Source organism: Salminus brasiliensis, chromosome 4 (genome assembly GCF_030463535.1).
Source record: "Salminus brasiliensis chromosome 4, fSalBra1.hap2, whole genome shotgun sequence".
In the NCBI taxonomy this organism is placed as follows: Eukaryota; Metazoa; Chordata; class Actinopteri; order Characiformes; family Bryconidae; genus Salminus; species Salminus brasiliensis.
Window position 1 is genome coordinate 35,507,570 of NC_132881.1, and position 19,704 is coordinate 35,527,273.

The 19,704-nt window shown below is 40.3% G+C and overlaps 1 protein-coding gene across 1 annotated transcript; it reads right to left on the minus strand.

The window, feature by feature from the left end:
* Positions 1-2,786: 2,786 nt before the first annotated feature.
* lgalslb (lectin, galactoside-binding-like b) lies at positions 2,787-12,144 on the minus strand. The gene is made up of 5 exons (XM_072678200.1): positions 11,800-12,144; positions 11,153-11,236; positions 10,966-11,054; positions 9,568-9,757; positions 2,787-8,066 (listed from the first exon to the last, which is right to left on the minus strand). The coding sequence occupies exons 1-5, from the start codon at positions 11,830-11,832 to the stop codon at positions 7,923-7,925; spliced, it is 540 nt and encodes a 179-aa protein (XP_072534301.1). The 5' UTR covers positions 11,833-12,144; the 3' UTR covers positions 2,787-7,922.
* Between the last annotated feature and the right edge of the window lie 7,560 nt (positions 12,145-19,704).

Consider the following 19,704-nt stretch of genomic DNA (forward strand, 5'->3'; position numbering starts at 1 on the left):
GCAGGGTTGCCAAATACAAAACGAAATCCTCGGGACTTTTATCGTATAGTCGCGGTTCCACTAGGTACCATGCATGATACATTTACTCTAACCCTGAACCCACAGTAGTGTTTTAAGGACACTTAAAAAGCAAAACAACACATATTTTTATTTTTTATCCTTCTACTTACTGCAATAAATCAAAAAATAATTCATTATATTAAATAATACATAAATAATATGTGTGTAGGAGGCATAAAGCCTAAAACACATAAAATATACAAGTATTAAAATGACAAAACCCTGTGGTGTGCCCTGTTAGAATGACTGATTAAACTGAATGCCCACTCTTGGTTTGAGTGAACTCTCCATTTTTTTTTAATAATAAACCAACAGGACAACACTAAGCTGTTTATAGGAGAAAATTGAGCCACTTTGACGCTAAGAAAAGACAGAAAACGGTCTTATTTATTATTTTTTTAATTGTTGAAACTTTGCTCTACATGCAACCCAGTCCAATGCGTAAATTTACCTTTTCGAGATAATATGAAGCTGACAGAAATGATCCCGAATGACTTGAAATAAAATATTTTTTATTTGACTTCCATTGAAAGTTAATCAGCTTTTCTTTCTTCTTTAAACTTGCCGTTTTAAAGATGCGAGATTTTCTTGATATCAATGATATGTAAATGAGGTTAGTTAAGTATAATAATAAACCCTGAGAGAGTGAGATGTTTTGGACTGAGGGTAAGTTTACAGCTCATTTTAGGACTTAGGAACTGTTCTTTTATACATCTGTAAAAAGATGCCTCTGTGTGTTTTAGGGGAGCTTAGATAACGTAGGACTCTCCACATTAGTAGCCCTGCGTGTTGGTGTAGAAGCATGTATCGACATGTTCATCAACAGGTCACAGCAAAAAGAGACCAGAAAGGCTTTTAGCACTGTGGGCACTTCTGTTTTTCCTTTGTTTTGCGCACCGTGCGTAAAACGCACCAGACGCGTAATAACGCACCAAACGCTTTCAGACTAAAATCACAACAGCTGTAGAAAAAAACAAACACGTGACTACATCTCACATCTGTCGATTATTTGCAATATTTTAATGTGATTAATGGATCTTACTGACACACACACCTTACTGTTTATATACGGCATCAGCGCACAGTTCAGACGGTAACGTTAAGACAAAAAGTGCCTAGAATGGGTGATAGGACTGTTTTTTTTGCGCGAGGGAGTTTGGTTATAACAGTTGTAAGATGTATCAGTTGACATGCTGGCTGCTTTAAGATGTGCCAGGTGTTGTGCTGGCTATTTAGAATGTACCGGATGAAAATGTTCTGGTTGGTGTGCCAGCTGCTTTAGTACAGGCTGGTTGGCATATTGGCAGCTGGTTTGCCAACTGCTGTAAGATGTGCTGATTGGTTTGCCATCTGCATTAAAAAGTGCTAGTTCGTGTGCCATTTGCTTTAGAATGTGCTGGATGGTGTATTTCAGCTTTAAGATGTGCAAATTTGTGTGCTGGCTACTTTTGGATGTTGTTCTTGTTGAAGTAAAGGTGAACGTATTGGTCACTGTACTATGTACAGCAAAATATGTCCTCCACATTTGACCTATCTGTGGTAGTGAACACACACAAACTAGTGAACTAGGGGCAGTAAGAACACACACATTCAGAGTGGTGGGCAGCCAGGCAGCAGAGAGGGGCCTTGCTCAGGGGCCCAGCAGTGGCAGATTGCCGAGCCAAGGTATCAAACCCACAACCCTGTCATCAATAGCCCGGAGCCCAGAGCCACCACTGCCCACACTGCAGCCAGGATGTGTGACAGGCCCTAATGATATTCTTATGTGTTTTGTGTATGACTTGTGTGACTTGCCACTAAAAAAACATCTAAACTGCCACCTAAACTGCCACCTAAACGTAAAACACAACTGTCTGGCACAAATTGGTTTTTAAAAGTGGTTTATTACATCGAAAAAAACTTAAATTGTCTTCTTTTAAACTCAAACCCAAAGGTGCATAGAAAAATTACTTTATATCTTATAATCTTTATGACTTTATATATAATATATGACTTTATATCTTATATCTATATATTTTACTTATAACACCTTCCCATTTTATTTAAAGTCATATTGGTTTCTTGTAAAAAAAAGAATTTTCTGTTCATTACTAAATGAAATGCTATGTGCATAAGTGTTCAACCCTGTGGATGTTTCAGGTTTAACGGAAAAAGGATATTGCCTTAATGAGGACACAGTTTACTTAATATTGGCCTAAAAGGTGAATGTTCTTTAGCAGCAAAAGTCAAAGTCCAGATCTCAAGCATCCTGAACAACCTGGAGCAAATCTGCCCAACAAATCTGATGACTTTTAAGGGGTTGAATAATATAAAAGTCCTGCTTAGGAAACGTCAGTCAGATGATTTGAGCACTTGACCTCCATGACCCTCATGAAACATTCAGGAAATGCCAGCATAACAATGCAAGGCACCGCAGCACTGTAATCAGAGTAAACAAAGTCGCTTCACAGCAACTGCACAAAGAGGCTCTGTGTAAAAAAAATGGTAAGTGACAGGCTGTTTTTGGACCAAGTGTTTACGCTGTGAGAGAAAGTGTAACTTGCTCCAAACATGAAAACATGATCATTTACTTATGTTTTTGGAATAAATGTTTTTTTTCCATTTCAGATTTCATTTTGCAATCAGTTTGTCTGCTGTTGCTTGGCTGTAGTCCCATTTTCATAATTATATAGAAACACACAGAAATCATCCAAATAAACACCAGAGGGGGGAAACAAAAAACAGACTTCTTGAGATTTGTATGATTTTTATTTGATAATGTACAATGGCTGCACTTAGTCAACACATACATTAGAAAAAGTGCTTCTACGTTACAGACGTTTAGTATCATTTCTTGTGCATCTTAAGCATAGCTCAGAAAGTGCTAAAGAAATTTGGAGCCAATCTGTGAGATAGTTTGGTAAGAATTAAAATTTTGGGTCCCAAACACCAAAGCCATTATTCCTTAGGCACATCTTAGATACAAATGCCGCTGTAGGAACACACAGAGCCAACGTCTACACCTCAAGCATTCAATGAACTCTTCAAATAGATTGTAAAACCACACATGACATGTCTGACGGCACAAGCTAGCGCTACCTAATAGGCCACTGTGTAAATACAAGTGAAATAATCCCAAAATCCAACCATCAAAACTTTGGGCTCTTCCTCGTCACAGTGGCAAAATGGCAAACTACGAAACAGCTGATAGAAAAATGTCTTAATTACCATGCTACGAAAATGTAAAGAAAGTTATGTAACTAGAAGCATGATAAAATAGTCTAGGAACACTTGGATTAAATATCTCACACACACACACGGTCAATCACTCTCAGTGATATTAAATAGAAAATGAACTCACTCTTACCCTGCTCAATATCATGTACATCCAAAGTTCAGAACACAATAGTCTACAATCAGGAACAATGGCTTTTAGTTCAAATTCATTTCAATCAGGAGTTTTTTACGTTACAGTTGAAAAACAATGCACACCAGCAGACCCTAGCAGACAATCTGGATCATAGGGAGCAGAGCAGACAGCCCACATGCTTAAGAAAACTTTGGAGCAAAAAATTGCTGTGGATTTTTGATTAAAATTGGCAAACTAGAAAAGAATCAATATGTTTTGAATGATCGCTGTCATTTTTAAAAATCACTGCCTTTTTCGTCTTACTGAGCGATCACTCAAACCTCTGGAATACACTCTGATTCTCTTCATTCAACCCTCATAAACGTCTCTCAACTGCCCATGAGATACAGGTGAGCTCACTCCCTCCCCAATACTCCAAGGCATAGTGTCCTTCAGACAGCTTCACAAAGCAGCCATACGCTACACATGCGTACCAAGAACAATGTGCTGGTTCAAACACCTAGGATCACTTCCAAGCAATCAAACAGCACCAGATGGAATGCATTAAAGGAACATGTCACATATACAACAATGAAATCCTCAAAACAGTTCAGGTGCATGGTAATGGTCCATAAATTATATTCTCTTAAATAATAAAATAAAATAAAATAAAAACATCAGCAAAAAATAAACCTCCAAAAATTCTTATTTTCTAACCAGTGACCATTTTTTGTTTAATTCCATCATTTTAGAGATACATGGTATGTATACAGGAGTAGCTATAACATACCCAAAGTAAGTACCCAGCCAGCCACCAGCATCAATTATCGTTATCTGGTTGTCCATTTGGCCAAAAATATTGATTACAGCTAACGTTATTTTATAGACATCACATGCCAATGTCATACTGATGTAAAATAAGAGGTGAAGTGACCAAAGCCAACATCTGCTAAACTTCAGAATGTAAACGCCCACACAATGTGAAATTTCGTTCTTCAGTGTCGCCATGTTGATTTTCAGTTGGTGATAAGGAACCAAGAATATGCAGCGCTGAAAGTGAGAAGGTACTCACTTTTATGCAGTACTGGCACCTAGACATTTTTCTATTTGTCGGGACTGCTTACAAGCTGTCGTTCTATATAATGTATTTCTATGTGAAGAATGTCACTACTGGTCCACATATACATGTATATACATCAGGTGGGACAACAGAGGGTCAAACTCTGAGGCAGAGCCAATTAATATTACACATGTTCACAATTTGTACTCCACACTGAGTGGACTTTACTAAATGTTAGTCATAGTTTTTTTTTTTTTTTTACTACAACACTAAGAAAGAACCTAAGGTTCTCCAGAAATGTCATCTAGCACAGTTAGAGCATTGGTTGAATTCTGCAGGGTTAAAACAAACCCTGACAAACACTGACACTGTTCATGAATAGGTTCTTTAAGACAAGCTACATGTTATGATGGAAGGGAGGATGGTCATCACCCTTTTCTCGGCTTCAAGCACTGTGGACATGTGACTTTGACTTCAAACCAGAACGTAATGTCTGTACATTTACTAAATTTATATGTAGTTAAAAACATAAATTACATTTATAATAATATTTTTAACAAAAATTTAGTGTCTGTCCAGCATTAGAGTCCAGTCGTGAAATTGACCTCCGGGGCCTGCTGGGTATGTCCTTCCACAGATATCTGGCAGACAGTTTTGTTTTGTTTTTTTCCCCTTTTAAACTCCACTGTCTCTCACCTTCTCCTTCATTCAGTGGTCATACAACAAACCACATTCCCTGTTGAACCCCTACAAGCATTAAAAACGGTATGTGTTGGGTTCTGCTACCTCTACATACAATACTATGTGGAAACTATGTGGAACAATTCAAACCATGGTTGCTCTGGCAGAAAGTAAAAAAAAAAACAAATAAAAAGTTGCACACAAAATCTCTGTAACCCAAAGTACAGCAGAGCTCAGTTTGTTGTCACACCTCTTATCAGAATCAGTTTGCTTTTGGAAGACTGATATTTGAAATGCTGTTAATAGAAAAAAATGAAAATGTGAAAAGTGGTCATATTGCTAAATTACTGATACTGCTGTAAAATACTTTGAGCAAGGTGACAACACAATGCCAGAACACCAATTAAATGGCACCAACCATACAACTGCTACGTGACTGCAAATAAACTACACATGGTACATCATAAATTACAAGTGAATACAATCAATCTGGATAATTGAATGCAGGTGGATAATAACTACTGTGGTATCTGAGTCTCACTTAGTGCTCTGTGCTTTATAGGACATTCAGCTCTGAGTGCAGATGGATCTAATGGTCCAGAAGGGCAGAGTAGGAAACCTTCATCAAAGCTTAATTTAGTCTTTACTCTGCTCATGGCCTTTTACGTCCCTTTAGACACCTTAAAAATAAAATGCAGTCTACATTAAAGTACTCAAGAGACATCCCTATACAAAATGTGTATGAAAAAAATGTATACTGGCTTGGACAGTGACATGTGACTTAAATACTGTACTTTACTTGGCAAAATGCCATGCAAAAACATAAGACTCAGCCTTCCCCTTGGGTTATGGTAGATAATTAGTTAACAGCTTACAAACGATGATAATACTAATCATAATAATCTATATGTAAGCAGATGCAGAGGTGATACAAAAACAGTTGTGTGAACATATGCCCTTCCATCTGGCGAGTAAACTCACAGGGTGCTTAAAGTTAAAGAAGGAGTAAAAAGACATCAACAACATCATGAATAAAACACAGCAGAGAGAAAGACACAACTACAGAGCACAGACCATCATTTGGCATTGTAGTCCAAAAGTAGCTGTGTAAGGAGTTACACAAAGGTTAAGCTCAAGAGCATATTACGGTTTAGTGCCATCAGTTAAGGTACTTCTTCTTATTAGGTATCATTATTGTGGAGCCCATGAGTTCATGACGTTACATTCAAGAAACGATTCAGCCCTATTTTACTTCATTCGTAATTATCTCTAAGCACAAACAACAGTGGATGTAAACTTAAGGAGGTGATTTTCTGTACATGTATGTTTTTTTCAAAGTTTATATATATATTGTTTTTTCTATGGGAAAGAAAACAAAAACAGGAGAAATTGGCTGTTTGGCTAAGGAACAAGCTTGTTTGTTTGAAATTCTTAGTTGGGTTGTCACAGAGTCATCAGTATTGTGTTCACTGTGCGATTTTTGCTAACTTCAGAAACCAGTTATTTATTTCTATTGATGGTTTTCAAACATCTGACTGTGATACAAAAATCCCTATGTCCTACATTCTACATTCTAAGTCAGTGCAAGATATTTATCCCCAGGAAAATAAGGAATGGTTGCAATGAACAGCAGTTGCCCAGTGAAGTTTTTTTTTTTTTTTTTTTTTAACACACTACCTGTTTTTGGACATACCTGGTTGAATGTGTGCTGATAATCATCTTAAAATGTTTGATTCAAATGCCTGAATGACCATATTTTTGTTTAAAAAAAAAAGGTATTTAACGTAGTTAGGATGGCTGGGGGAGCTGTGCATTTAAACTGAAGGAATATCTGGTCATATGGGCTATGTATTGGTCTTACTAAATAAGTTTATGCATTAATGTATATTAATATATTATAGCTGCACGGCTTGAGAGGTACTTCCACCCTCAAACATATACACTGCCATGGTCCTACAACTTATGCCTACTTCCAGCCACAACATCCTCACTAGAGTGGATACCGTGTCCCCAGTGCCCTCTTTTTTTGAAAACAAAAATATGGTCACCCTAGCATTTGGATCAAATGTTTTCAAGATGATGATAAGCACACATTCAACCAAGTTTGGTGTCCAAACGTTTGACAGGTACTGTATATTGTCTATTATAGGTGCTTCTATGTGATGCAGAGTTCTCCTCATCACCTCTAATTTTGGACCTTAAGCTGAAACTGTAAATTGCAGAGACAGCTGACGTACCAAATCTAGATGTAACAGCAAATGCTAAGCGCTATCCATGACTTTAGCAATCTAGGCATTCTCATTCCTTCTATATATTCGTTTTACACACTAATTTTAAACACGCATACTACATTGGATTTCCTGAGTCTTTGTCAGTAAGAAGCCATTACTGTGCAGAACGATGAATAGGCAGTACCTTTTTTTGGAGCAGTAAGATTCCCTTGGCGCAGTGTTGTACCGTAGAGTGCATACAATTACACATGGTCCCTGAAAAAATAATATACACACAAACAAAAAGCTGCAGTGTGATTTCAAGAACATCCAAAAAGACACACAGCTGACATTGCAACCATTCACCTGTTACGTCCCGACCTTCCAACATGTGTAACTGAAAGAAGGGGATAAGGAAAAAGAAAGAACAGAGGTCAAGAACAGAGTGGGAAATGTAGGCTGTGATGATGTCTTTGTGGGAGCAGAAGCCCAGAGGCCTTCACTATCGCTGCATCGCGACCCACAGGTGGGCTTGGTCACCTGTCAGAAGTTCTCTCTGGAATATGATCAGGTGTGCTGGAATTTAGCCCAGCTTGGTGATCTGTAGACTCCCGTCTATCCGGATCATATCAATGGTCAGCAAAGACTTCACTTTGTGGTAAAAGTCAAACAGCTGATGTCCATCCACAAAGATCCGAAAACGCTGGTGTTCACAATGGATCTCAATCTGCAGAATTTACATTTAGAGAGAGAGAGAGAGAGAGAGAGAGAATGAGAAAAAAAATCTCTGTCAGTCCCATATTATAAGCAGAATGAAGAAAGGAAGCACTGGTCTGGTTTTGCATGCTTATCTCAGCTCTGTATTGGATCGCTGATTGATCTGAAAGTGAAGTGACCTAGTTTTTCCAACCCTATTCACCAACCTCATTATATCAGCCATCTTTTTTTTCATTCATAGCTCACTGCCCTGCACAGAAGGCCAATTTTTCTCTTCTTTTCTCTTTACAATGTCAGTGACCATTCACTTTGCATTGTTAGCTTTCCACTGCAGTTTATTTAGATGGCTTCTCAATCTAGACTCATAAAGCAGCTTACCCAACTAAAATGTATTTATCTGAATATGTAGTAAGGCTGTAATTCTTTGAACAAAATACTCTGACTTTATTGCGGCACACTGTGATTGTCTATTCAAATCATATTGGTGAACCATTAATAGGACACGGCTAAAGACTGACCTGCATTGTTCTGACCGAGATCTTTACATTGGTTGGATGTTCTGAATGCCTTAACCCACAAAACAATCTCAGGAATATGACAGTAAAAATACTTTATAAAATAGCAATGTTGTTGTGCAGCTGGTAAGTTTAATGCCAAATAAAGCAAAGATAATAACTAAGATAATGTATGGCTGACACTATGAGTAACTGATTATATAATGGTTACTCAAAAATTTACTTTAACCACTATATATACCCCAACATGTCAGTTCTTCATCGGTTCATCCATAACTACATTACTGCCACAATAAGTATCAGCAGCACAAACCCTAAAATAGAACTCTGTGGCACTCCACAAAATGTGCTTAACAAAATGGCTACAGTCAAATAGTTTATAATGGATTCTGCATGAGGACTAATATCTAATACTAAACAATATCTGAACAGCAACAATGCATTCATAACCTTTCAAATATTCCATAATCTTCAATAAACTAAACCTTCACACATGCACAGTATACCACAATTTTCCGGACATTACTACATTACATAAGGAGCTGTATGTGTGAACACAAATGTCTGAATTAGTTGAATTGGACATTATCCGGACTTTATCCTGCCAGCCCCCCAGTACAAAGTCCACGTAATGTTAGAGTAAGCTCATGTGTAAAGGATCTAGCAAAACACCAATCCCAAATCGCCATCCACTGTGGATACTGCATATTTTTCAAAAAGGGAAATATACATACATTTATAATGAACTGATTGCTGAAGTCCTAGTTGGTATTAGTGTTTTGCAAAATATGTGCTTAATTCAAACAAACATTCCAGTCTTGAAGCTTTACGTAAAGCTTTGTTCATTTCCCAAACTTCCCCTGAGGCATCAATCATCATCAATCTATCTGACACACTACAACCTTCTACAACATCCAGTGGGACTCCACCCGTCCCAATACCACTACCAAAGACTTCTGATTTTAGACTGTATGAAGGATAATATCTGGCAATTACCCTGAAAGGCTGGTCCTGGATGAAAGGGAAGTATGGAATAGCAGCCTCCGCTTCGCTCCACTTCCCAGAGACCCTTGCATTTCGCAGGAACTGCCGTTCAGCAAAGCGGGCACTAAGTTTCAGGGCCACATCCGTGATCTCCTCTTCGCCCTTCTCTGTATTGCAGCTACAGGTCAGACTGACATCAAAGCTGAAGAAAGAATACATATTCAACACGGAGAAGAGATACGTTGGTCACAGGGCACTGCCTTTTAAATGCTGTTTGTTAAAATGTGCTGTGTGTTTCCAGTGTAACTAGAATTTACATAAAGGCAGCATTACGCTCGAGTTTATATGCTTAATATGTAGGACTCCCCCTACAGTTGCAAAGTGTAATTCACACGCCCATTTGTTGACAAGCTGAGACACAGAATCTTGTGCTCGCTTCATCAAAGCTACATAGTACAGTTGTAAAAAGGTAAAGGTGCACATATTTGTCACTGTACAGCTAAATGCGTCCTCCGCATTTAACCCATCTGTGGTAGTTAACACACACACACACACTAGTGAACTAGGGGCAGTGAGTACACACACACCCAGAGTGGTGGGCAGCCAACTCCAGCGCCAGGGGAGCAGAGAGGGTAAAGGGCCTTGCTCAAGGGCTTGCCGAGCCCGGAAATCGAACCCACAACCCTGTTATCGATAACCCGGCGCTCTAACCGCAGGGCCACCACTGCCCACTGTAACTGCCGAGCCCAGAGTAGTCAGGGGAGCATCAATGTCCCCTGCTTAAAGCTGTCAGTTTACATTTTAGAATTGCTATGTTAAGTCCCTGTAATGGTAATTTTTAGCCATGTTGCACGAATTTGCATGCAAATAGTCAACAGTAAAAGACTGCATAACATTTGAAAGTAGTAGTCCAGGACTAGGCTTAGTCCCTATCGGTGAAAGCAATAATCCATAATGTAATAAAGTTAGGTGTAGTTAGGCTAACTGAATAGTGGCACCAAATACAGCATGCTCAAACTAGACCTGTCACTGGAATCTTAATAACATAAATAAACAAAACTATCCCAAGAAAAAAATGCTAAAAGATAGGAGTTAAATTAACAGGAGAATGCATTTGCTGAGTTGGACTTTTCTGTGACACACCCCATAAACTAGGACTGTTCTGAGATGACTCTTTGTGGCGGAGTAGGTGAACGCCCAAAGAGTGTATACACACACAGACACAGACACACACACACACACACACACCGATACAGCCGTAGTCCACCAAGTACATGCCCTGCTTCTACTAATACTGCTCCAGCAGTAAACTGGCATCCAGCTGAGACTGAACCGCTCCTCACCCTAATGATGAGGCTCTGTCTGGTCACATGCCTCTGAATACAAAACCGACTGCTGATGCTCGCCTACCTGTCTGGCTCTGGGTCCACGATGCCCATGACGATGATCTTCTTCCCTGGCCTCATCCCACCTCTGATCCGTCCTTTGAACGGAACTGTCTATAAGATTAAAATCGGGGAGGATTAATCGGAGTAGGCTAGCCTGTAGTAGCGTAAGAAAAGGCACGTTTTTACGGTTATATTTGAGGATGCTCTACCAGAATTCGTGAGATGTCCTCTTTGTCAGGGGAGATCAAGCCAGGGTCTCCAAACGAATTGTTAAGATGGTCATCTTCGGTATTCTTGCAGGTTCGTCCACAGATACAGAGATACACACACAGAGAGAGAGAGAGAGAGAGAGAGAAAGCACGGTTTAGCAGGTGTCAAATAAAACAGTGCTATCCAGTCTATTTAAGAGACGATCTGCTGTTCAATGCGATGCTCAGACAGACAGACTGCTTAAACCGCGCAGTGTGTGGCAATGCAAAACTGCACACCTTACATTTGTCTTTTGGTAAAGCGCATTCAAGGCTAAGCTAGACAGAACAACACATGGCGACGTGGAGAAAAGCATGAAGGCCCTGTTTTTTTCTGCATCCGTCTCTTTCAGTCTGCGGCCCTGCTGTTAATCCAAATCGCCCAGAAATCCGTTTCTTCAAGATTTGGGAGCGGAGTAAGTCTGCGCTACGCTGCTCCACAGACAGCCAGACACGTTAGCACGACGCGCAAATGCCTTAACACACAGCTCTGTCCGGCCGGTGTTCAGCTACATGCTCTAATTCACACCGCGCTCAGGCCAAGCTCATGCAAACGCTCCCATAAAAGAATGGGAGACGGTCAGATTTCAGGAGGCTCCGTTACTCACTAGTGCGTCCTTCTCCATGCTCGGCTCCGCCATCTTGTGCCGAAGAGCATTAGGATGTTGAGCAGTCAGTCAGTGAGGCTGCTGTCCAGTCAAGAGAGAGGGTCAGCGCCCTGCCACTGGGGGACTAACCGCAGTGTACCCACGGTCAGCAGGGCAGAACCGCTGCCAGGGGCATAACTGTGGGAGGCGAAGCTAACAGAAAAAAGAAAAGCCTCGGCTGAGGCAGCTCGGGTGGGGAATTATGCTGACGCTCGTTGGAATAAGGATGGGGCTAATCCAGCGACTACATCAAGCTAATCTGGAGAGCTTTCAGTGTCTTGGGCTACAGCCTCTTTCTGTCTGTGTCTGCTGGCCAGAAAGTGTGGAGAAACTGAGGCGTAGCAGGAATTCCACATTGGGAGGTTTTAAAGGGAGGTGTAGCTGTTGGGACATGTAGGCCTCGTGGTGGAAATGTCCAGTACTGTTGAAATATTGAAATATGTTGTGTAGAGCAGATGGACTTTATTTCATAGTAAAATAGAAAAATTCCACTGTTAATAAACAGCTATTTGTAGGGGCATCCAGTGGTTGCTCACCCTTTCTTGTCCTTCAGAAAGTTAGAAATGTCATTTTTGTATCTTAAATGCATTAGTCTTTCCAACTTCAGCTAGAGACCACCTTTACTGATGATCATAGTGAGACAGGTCCTGTAGGATTGAGCTCAGTGCAACCACGACTGCTGAATGACCAGTAAAGGGTGTTTATATACATACATATATATATATATATATATATATATATATATATATATATATATATAAAAAACTCATTTCTACATCACATTTTCATAAGATTGGACATTTTAAGGCATACAAACCCAGTTGTGAAAATGTCAATGTAATCTAAAGGTGGTCAAAACCCCAAATCCTAAACTCTTAAACTGATTGGTACTGGACAGAGAAGGTTAATGCCCCCAAGTGGCTCTTTTTAAAATAGAGCATCTTCCACACAATTGATGTGACTTTTCTACCCCTTAGAGGCTAAAGGCAGAAGCTGCATGGCAGTAATCAAGGCTTCATAATGTTCACATACACATATCATAACAAACAGCAAGACTGACCCTCTTTGTTAGAGCAGTGATGTTGACCTGTCCTCAAGTACCATTCCCTGATATTAAATCCCAGTGTTTATGGCCCATAACAGCCTTGCTAAGGGTTAACTCAGAATCTAGTGTTGTGTGGCTTACTATATACGAAATGACAACACAAAATGTGTTATTAATAGAAAAGAATATTGATAATTAAATAACTACATGGCTAAAGTATGTAAAGGCATTACATTAAATAAAAGCATGAAAGTGCTATGTCAGTAGCTTCTTCTAAAGTAACATAAAGATCTTAAGTAATACACTTTTCTTTAGTAATATATGCTTCTATATGTAGAAATAATTAGATATATCTACAATTTAGCCTTACAGATATCTATGGCTGAGAAAATAGATTAAGGATTTAGCTGAAGAACACAGGTAATAAGTAAATATAACTCATTACCACACATGACTAATATGTACAATCCTTGAAATTCCTTAAAACGTTTATTTAAAATGAAGCCATGAAAAAATGTTCATCTTCAGCCCTAAGTTGTTTTGCATTGCACAAAATGTGACATCTGATTTATCTAAACCAATTCCATCAGTCATCGTTGTTGAGTGTTTGATTTCCATTTCCAACCATTGTAATAATTTACGTATCACTGTTTAATTATTTAAGTATTTTAGCAGGTCTATTTGTGCTGATTTGCTTTCCCTTTAATATTGATCTGCCAGTCCAGAAATGCAGGTTGTAAATAATCCTTTAACACACTTGGGGGCAGTGTTGTGCAGTGAACCAGTAAACTGTCTAATGATGCCCTCCATACTGTAGGTTCAGTCAGTGGTAGGCAGTCCGGCTTCCACATCTATAGGGAGCTATAGGTACTAGACCATTAGCAGTGTAATTATTTGGCCCATGAAATGTTGGCCCATGGCTGTTTTCATGTTATGTGCTTTAAATCTCCTTTGACAACAGTGCTCAAGTTCTCTACTCCACCTCTTATCCTTACAAAACATACAGAGCACAGAGTCTTTAAGACTTTGCTGTCCTTAGGTTTTTTGCAAGAATGTGTATTTATACTGCAAGTACAAACCAGCATTCTAGTGACACCAAGGCCATGTGCATTTATCTGACTGTAGCATAAGCAAATTCGCAGTGGCTATGAGTTGAGTGAAAACAGTGGGCAGATTCCTGGTGTCCTTCTCAGAGTGGCGGCGAAAGGCAGCGTGCACTGTGACCCAGTCCATGCATAAGTGTATTTGAGCATGCAAATTTAATAAGTGTTTATTTAGCGGGGCCAGGCTGTAATTAGGTTAATGCTGCAGCAGCGCAGGCCTCCTCTCCCACTGCTCCATTCTCCTCACCTGCTCAGGCGGAAAGCCCTGCAGACCAGCCTGGCACTGGGCACAGCTCCGGCCGTGCCCACCTGGGCCTGATGGACACTTTGTCTGTTTTGCCTGCCCGCCTCTCGTGCTGTCAGCGTCCGGCTCTTCAACTGACACCAACTGTCAGACGCCAGTATGGCTCTTGTGAAAAAAAAAACAGGCTGCTTAAAAAGACATGCTAAAAAGTGCCCATGAATTGAGAGGGTTCTAGAGTGGGTGCTGGGGCTTGTGCCAGATGAACAGATGCTGTCAGATAAAGACTTCCTGAAAAGGACTTTAATGCCTTATTTGTTTCCATCATGTTATAAGTTCAACACTGGTTATGATACTTCATCTATTTTCTCTGTCTATGTCTCTCTCTCTCTCTGCCTAGCTGAATATGGGTTGTTTGTGTGTGTTTTTTGAATGTCACACTCCCACACACTTCCTCACACCCACTGCTTCCATGCTGCAGCTGTGTGTGTGGTCTGCCTTGCACTTCCTGTTCTGGCTCCTCTCTCTGGGCCTTTCCCCTTGCGCGAGCACACACACACACACACACACTGGAAATCACATGAACACGTTCACACACACGTATGCAGTCACATGTGTTTTCTCACGCACCCCAGGCCAGACACACAGGTGGGCTCAGTGTGGGTTTCTGTGGTGTTATGACGATGACTTGTAAAAGGGCTTCCAGACATAAATATCATGTAAATGTCAGGAAGTTGTTGATGATAGGCAAGGTAGTCTTCCTCCTTCTTTCTGTTTCTCTTAATGGTTTGTATAGAAAGGAAGAGATGAGTACTCGTAATGTACCGTGTTAAAAACTGAAGAAAAAGTCAACTATTGCTGCCTTGCCTGGCCTTACATTTGAATGTCCATTGCCCTTCTAATAGTAGGTCTTTAGCAAAATAGTCTCCCTCACATTCTGTAATGAAGCTTTTTATTATTTGAGATGCTTGGTGTGGTCAGATCACTACCTGCCAGTGAGCTACCACACAATATGGGATACTGGGTTTTGGTTCCCGGACTAGGTGACTATGCTGCTTTATACCAATAAGAGTTCTTGGACAGTACTCTTATAACTACATTGGCCCACCTGTGTAATGCGAATAACATTGTTTATCACTCTGTATTATATATCATTTCAATATATAACTTTTTAAATAAATAAATTATAAATAATAAAATACCAATTCAATTATCCAACCCACCGGTTAGTCCCTCTATCACATGTAACGCTCCCAGCACTGGGGGCGGGGGGTGAGGACACCCAGCCATCACCTCTTTTCAAATTGCTGCCAGGACTGAGCTCTGATGAAGCCAGCATCACACTGAAGTGATGTGGAGAGAGAGAAAAACCATCTACCCGACCAGAAAGAGCAAGGCCAAATGTAATTCTTTGGACTCTGGCTGCTGACGGCAGGCAGCACAGCTCAGGATTCGAACCAGTGATTCTCGGGTCATAAGGTCAGTCTGCTGGACCACTTGGGACCAGTCAGGGCCCCTCTGGACCAGCTAGGTTACTTCTTGAGTAAAATATTAGTTCATTTTTTTGCGTACAGTACAGAAGATAGAATTATTATAGAGAAAGTGGAGCACAAGGTAATACTGTAGATTATGTAGATAAACAGGCTTGAGTAGAACTTGCATCTTATGGCTCTGAAAGCAGTTGAGAGATTTTTTTTTTGATGTATCAATATTAATGATGTGACTTTGGTTGAGGCAGGAAATGCTCAGAACCATGTTATTTAGCCTCAGAATTAAACACATTGATAACATTTTATGATGGGCCTGTGTCAAAAAAGGCACTGCTTTTACTGCCTGTTTGACACCACCACCACAACAGCTCACAGACACATAACCTAGCCTAGCATAGCCTAGCATAGCTTTTAACACTGCAATAATAGCTGTTTGTAATTATTACTGATCTACTCTTAGAAAATAGCATTGCAGCCCCCTCTTGGTCCTCTCAATGTCCACTTGGCTCGATGTGCAGTTAGCTAGCAGAAGAAATTATTGTAGGGTTAGCTTTTAGCCTGGCACCCACTCACGGCTCTTTCCCCTGCCTGCCTAAAAAGTAAACAAGGCTAAAAGCTAAAGCTCTTCCCTGGTTCACACATGGATACCTGCAGAAGCACATCCTCTGGTTGACCCGTCTCTGAGTGTGGTTTCACCCAGTTGGCCTAGTGTTAGCTTTTTTTTTTAGCTGGGTGTATGTAAATCTTGCCTGATTTTACTACTGTAAAACAATGTCTGTAAACTATTTAAATATAAGGGGTCTTTATGGGTCCACCCTTCATTAAAACATGCCTTTTAATGGCAACTTAATGGTTGTTACGCAATAATGCATAATAAAAACATTAATAGAAGCCTAGTGTTTTAAGGGGCCTAATCTCATGTGCTAGTTCTGAAACAGACAGCATGCAGATTTGTCAGTGTAGCAGTAAAGCATGTGAAGTATTACTAAGTATGTATGAAGAGTGTTTTCCTGCCTCACGAAGCCTTACAGTAAGTGAGTTGTCTTATTCATCCTAAGTCTACTACAGCAGATGGAGTTCCTCCATGTTGCAACTGCTCTTCAGTATCTCCCTTGAGAACCACTCTCCGTCCTTCATAATCATTAACTCTCAGAGACCTTTGCACTGACAAAGAGACCTGTCTGCACCGACTCAAAGTAACTGGATGAGACCTTTACTAGCTAATAACGAAATATATTTCCATGTATGTCAATCTACTAATGGTAGATTAACATAAATCTAACATCAGTAAAGGTACACTAATGGCAAATGCACTTGTCATTATATATTATTTTAAAGCATGTTTATTTAAATTAACTATATAAACTATATAGACACTTGCTTTTTTTCATTGTACAGGGAAGACTTTCTACTGCATTTTGGAGCATTGCTGTGAGGATTTGATTGCATTCAGCAACAAGAGTGTTAGTGAGGTCGGGATGTTGGATGACCACCACCCCACCTCATTCTCAGTGCATCATCATTCCAGAGAACACAGTTCCACTGCTCCACAGCACAATGCTGGGGGGTTTATGCCCCTCTAGCCCACTCCTGGCATTAGACACAGTTACAACAGTTTCATGTTTATTCTATTCTATTGAGGGTCTAACCAAACTGTGTGTGTGTGTGTGTGTGTGTGTGTGTGCATTTGCACATCTGTGTCAGCAATGAGTGCAGTAACGTAAAGTAGCTAAATGCATTCATTAAAAGGGGTGTTTACAAACATTTACACTTAAAGTGTATTAACCCAGATGTTAGGATGTGATCAACACACCTCATAACTACATCTTGACATTCTACATCAGTGTGGCGTTCGGAAGGTGCTGGATTTTGGTTGCTTAACACCATGACTTAAAAGCAACACAGCAATTTCTACAAATGTTAGATTTCATGTTGTGTGGATGTTAACATTATGTTGTTTAGCAGATGTTGGTTTTTGTCCCTATATCTCATGATTAAAAGCCAGCAATATTTAGTTAAACATCACAACTAAACTAAAAAAAAATATCAATATCATTATTCATATGACGTTGGCAGTAGACATTGTCCAGCCTACATTCAACCAGATACCAACGTCTGTCGAAGTTGGTGGCCAGCTTTGAGCGAGACACTCTTGACACTGAACAAGTGAGGTATTGAATTCATTTCATGAATCTTCATTTTCACACTAAATCACATAATTATCCTCAGAGGGAAATAATAACAGGTGTGTTAATATAATAACCTATACTTTATTTATGTGGAGATTACCTACAGATTAAAATCATCACTGTTAAACTCAAAGTTGTTTGAATGGGAACAATTAGCAACTATTTATGTAAACGTCCTTAATATATAATTATCAAAAATAAACAAACAAATACATAAATTTGACACTGGACCAGCGATGTGGCATCACCACCCTGCACTTCACATTCCAGACTGTGGGGGCGCTGATGTGCTGACGTCGACGTTATATAAATGTGTATGTGTGTGTGTGTGTGTTTGTGTGTGTGTGTGTGTGTGTATGTGCGTGCGTGAGAGAGAGAGAGAGAGAGCTGAGCTGAGCGGGGCTTGTGGTTGGCGGAGAGAAGGCGTGGCTCCCTTCCCTCCACCGCCACAGCGCGAGCAGAGCACGATCATTCACATATCCGCACAAAGCCAACCTGACAGCGCGAGGGGGAGGGAGAGAGCGAGAAAGAGAGAGACAGAGAGTCTGCAGTAATCTCTCTCTCTCTCTCTCTCTCTCTCTCCCTCTCTCTTGCTCTCCCTCTCTCTCCCTCCCTCTCTCTCCCTCTCTCTGCACTTCCACAGAAACAAGGGAGGCTGTATATGGCCTCTGTGAACTGAGCAGAATCCAATTATAAATGCAGCTGCTTAGGCAGTTTGTCTCTCAGACTATCTTCGCTGTCCTAATTGCTGAATAGTCCCGTGTGTTTTTCTGTCACAGTAGTTGGAATATTTACAGAATAATCGAATAACCATCCGGCTGCTTAAAACAATCTCTGTTCGTTCCCTGTAATATACAGCATACCACAGGGCCTAGTCTGTACAGAGTGTAAGAAAGAGAGAGAGAGAGAAAGAGAGAGAGAGAGAGAGAGACAAGCCTGAGTTTGGAGAGCACAGAGTCCGAGAGAATAAGAAAGGAAGTTGTAGAGCGTAAAGAGAGACAGTGAGGGAGAAAGAAAGAGAAAAACAGTTGGCCTCTTGGACAGGTGTGTGTGTGTGTGTGTGTGTGTGTGTGTGAGCAGGGTCACTACTGACTTGTATTTTTGCCTTGTCTTTGGTCAGAGTTGCTGAGGGATCAGAAGAAGCAGTGAACTCCTTCAGATCCTGTGAACCCAGTGTAATGAAATTGTAATGCACTGTTAAAGTCACAGTCTTTTTGTATCAGGTTGAAAGAAGAGGTTCAATACCAGCGTTAATCTGGTTAATCTGGCGTTTTTTTTATTTTACAAGAACCTCAACAAGCACTGGAATCAAAACAGTGTGGTAAAAGCTTGCACGTCCTCCTGTGCTCTACAGTGAGAAAGCTTGAAGAGGATCTCTAGCTCTTAAACACAAGCAGCAGAGAAGGAGGGGCACGTACAAGGTGATAAGAAATAGTCAGTATTACCTTATACACTATATGAACAAAAGTATTTGGACACCTGTTCATTTGTCGTTTTTATCGAAATCAAAGAACATCAAAAAGACTATATCCTGCTTTTACTGTCCAGGGAAGTCTTTTTACTATATTTTGGAGCATTGCTGTGAGGATTTGACTGAATTCAGCAACAAGAATGTCAGTGAGGTCTAGATGTTGGATGATCACCACCCCACCCCACCTACTCCCCAACTCCCCAAATCATCCCAAAAGTATTGTATGGAGGACCATCATTCCAGAGAAGACCTGCTCCACAGCTCAATGCTATACCCCTCTAGCCCACACCTGGCATTAAGCACGTTACCAACAGGTTCAAGTATCAC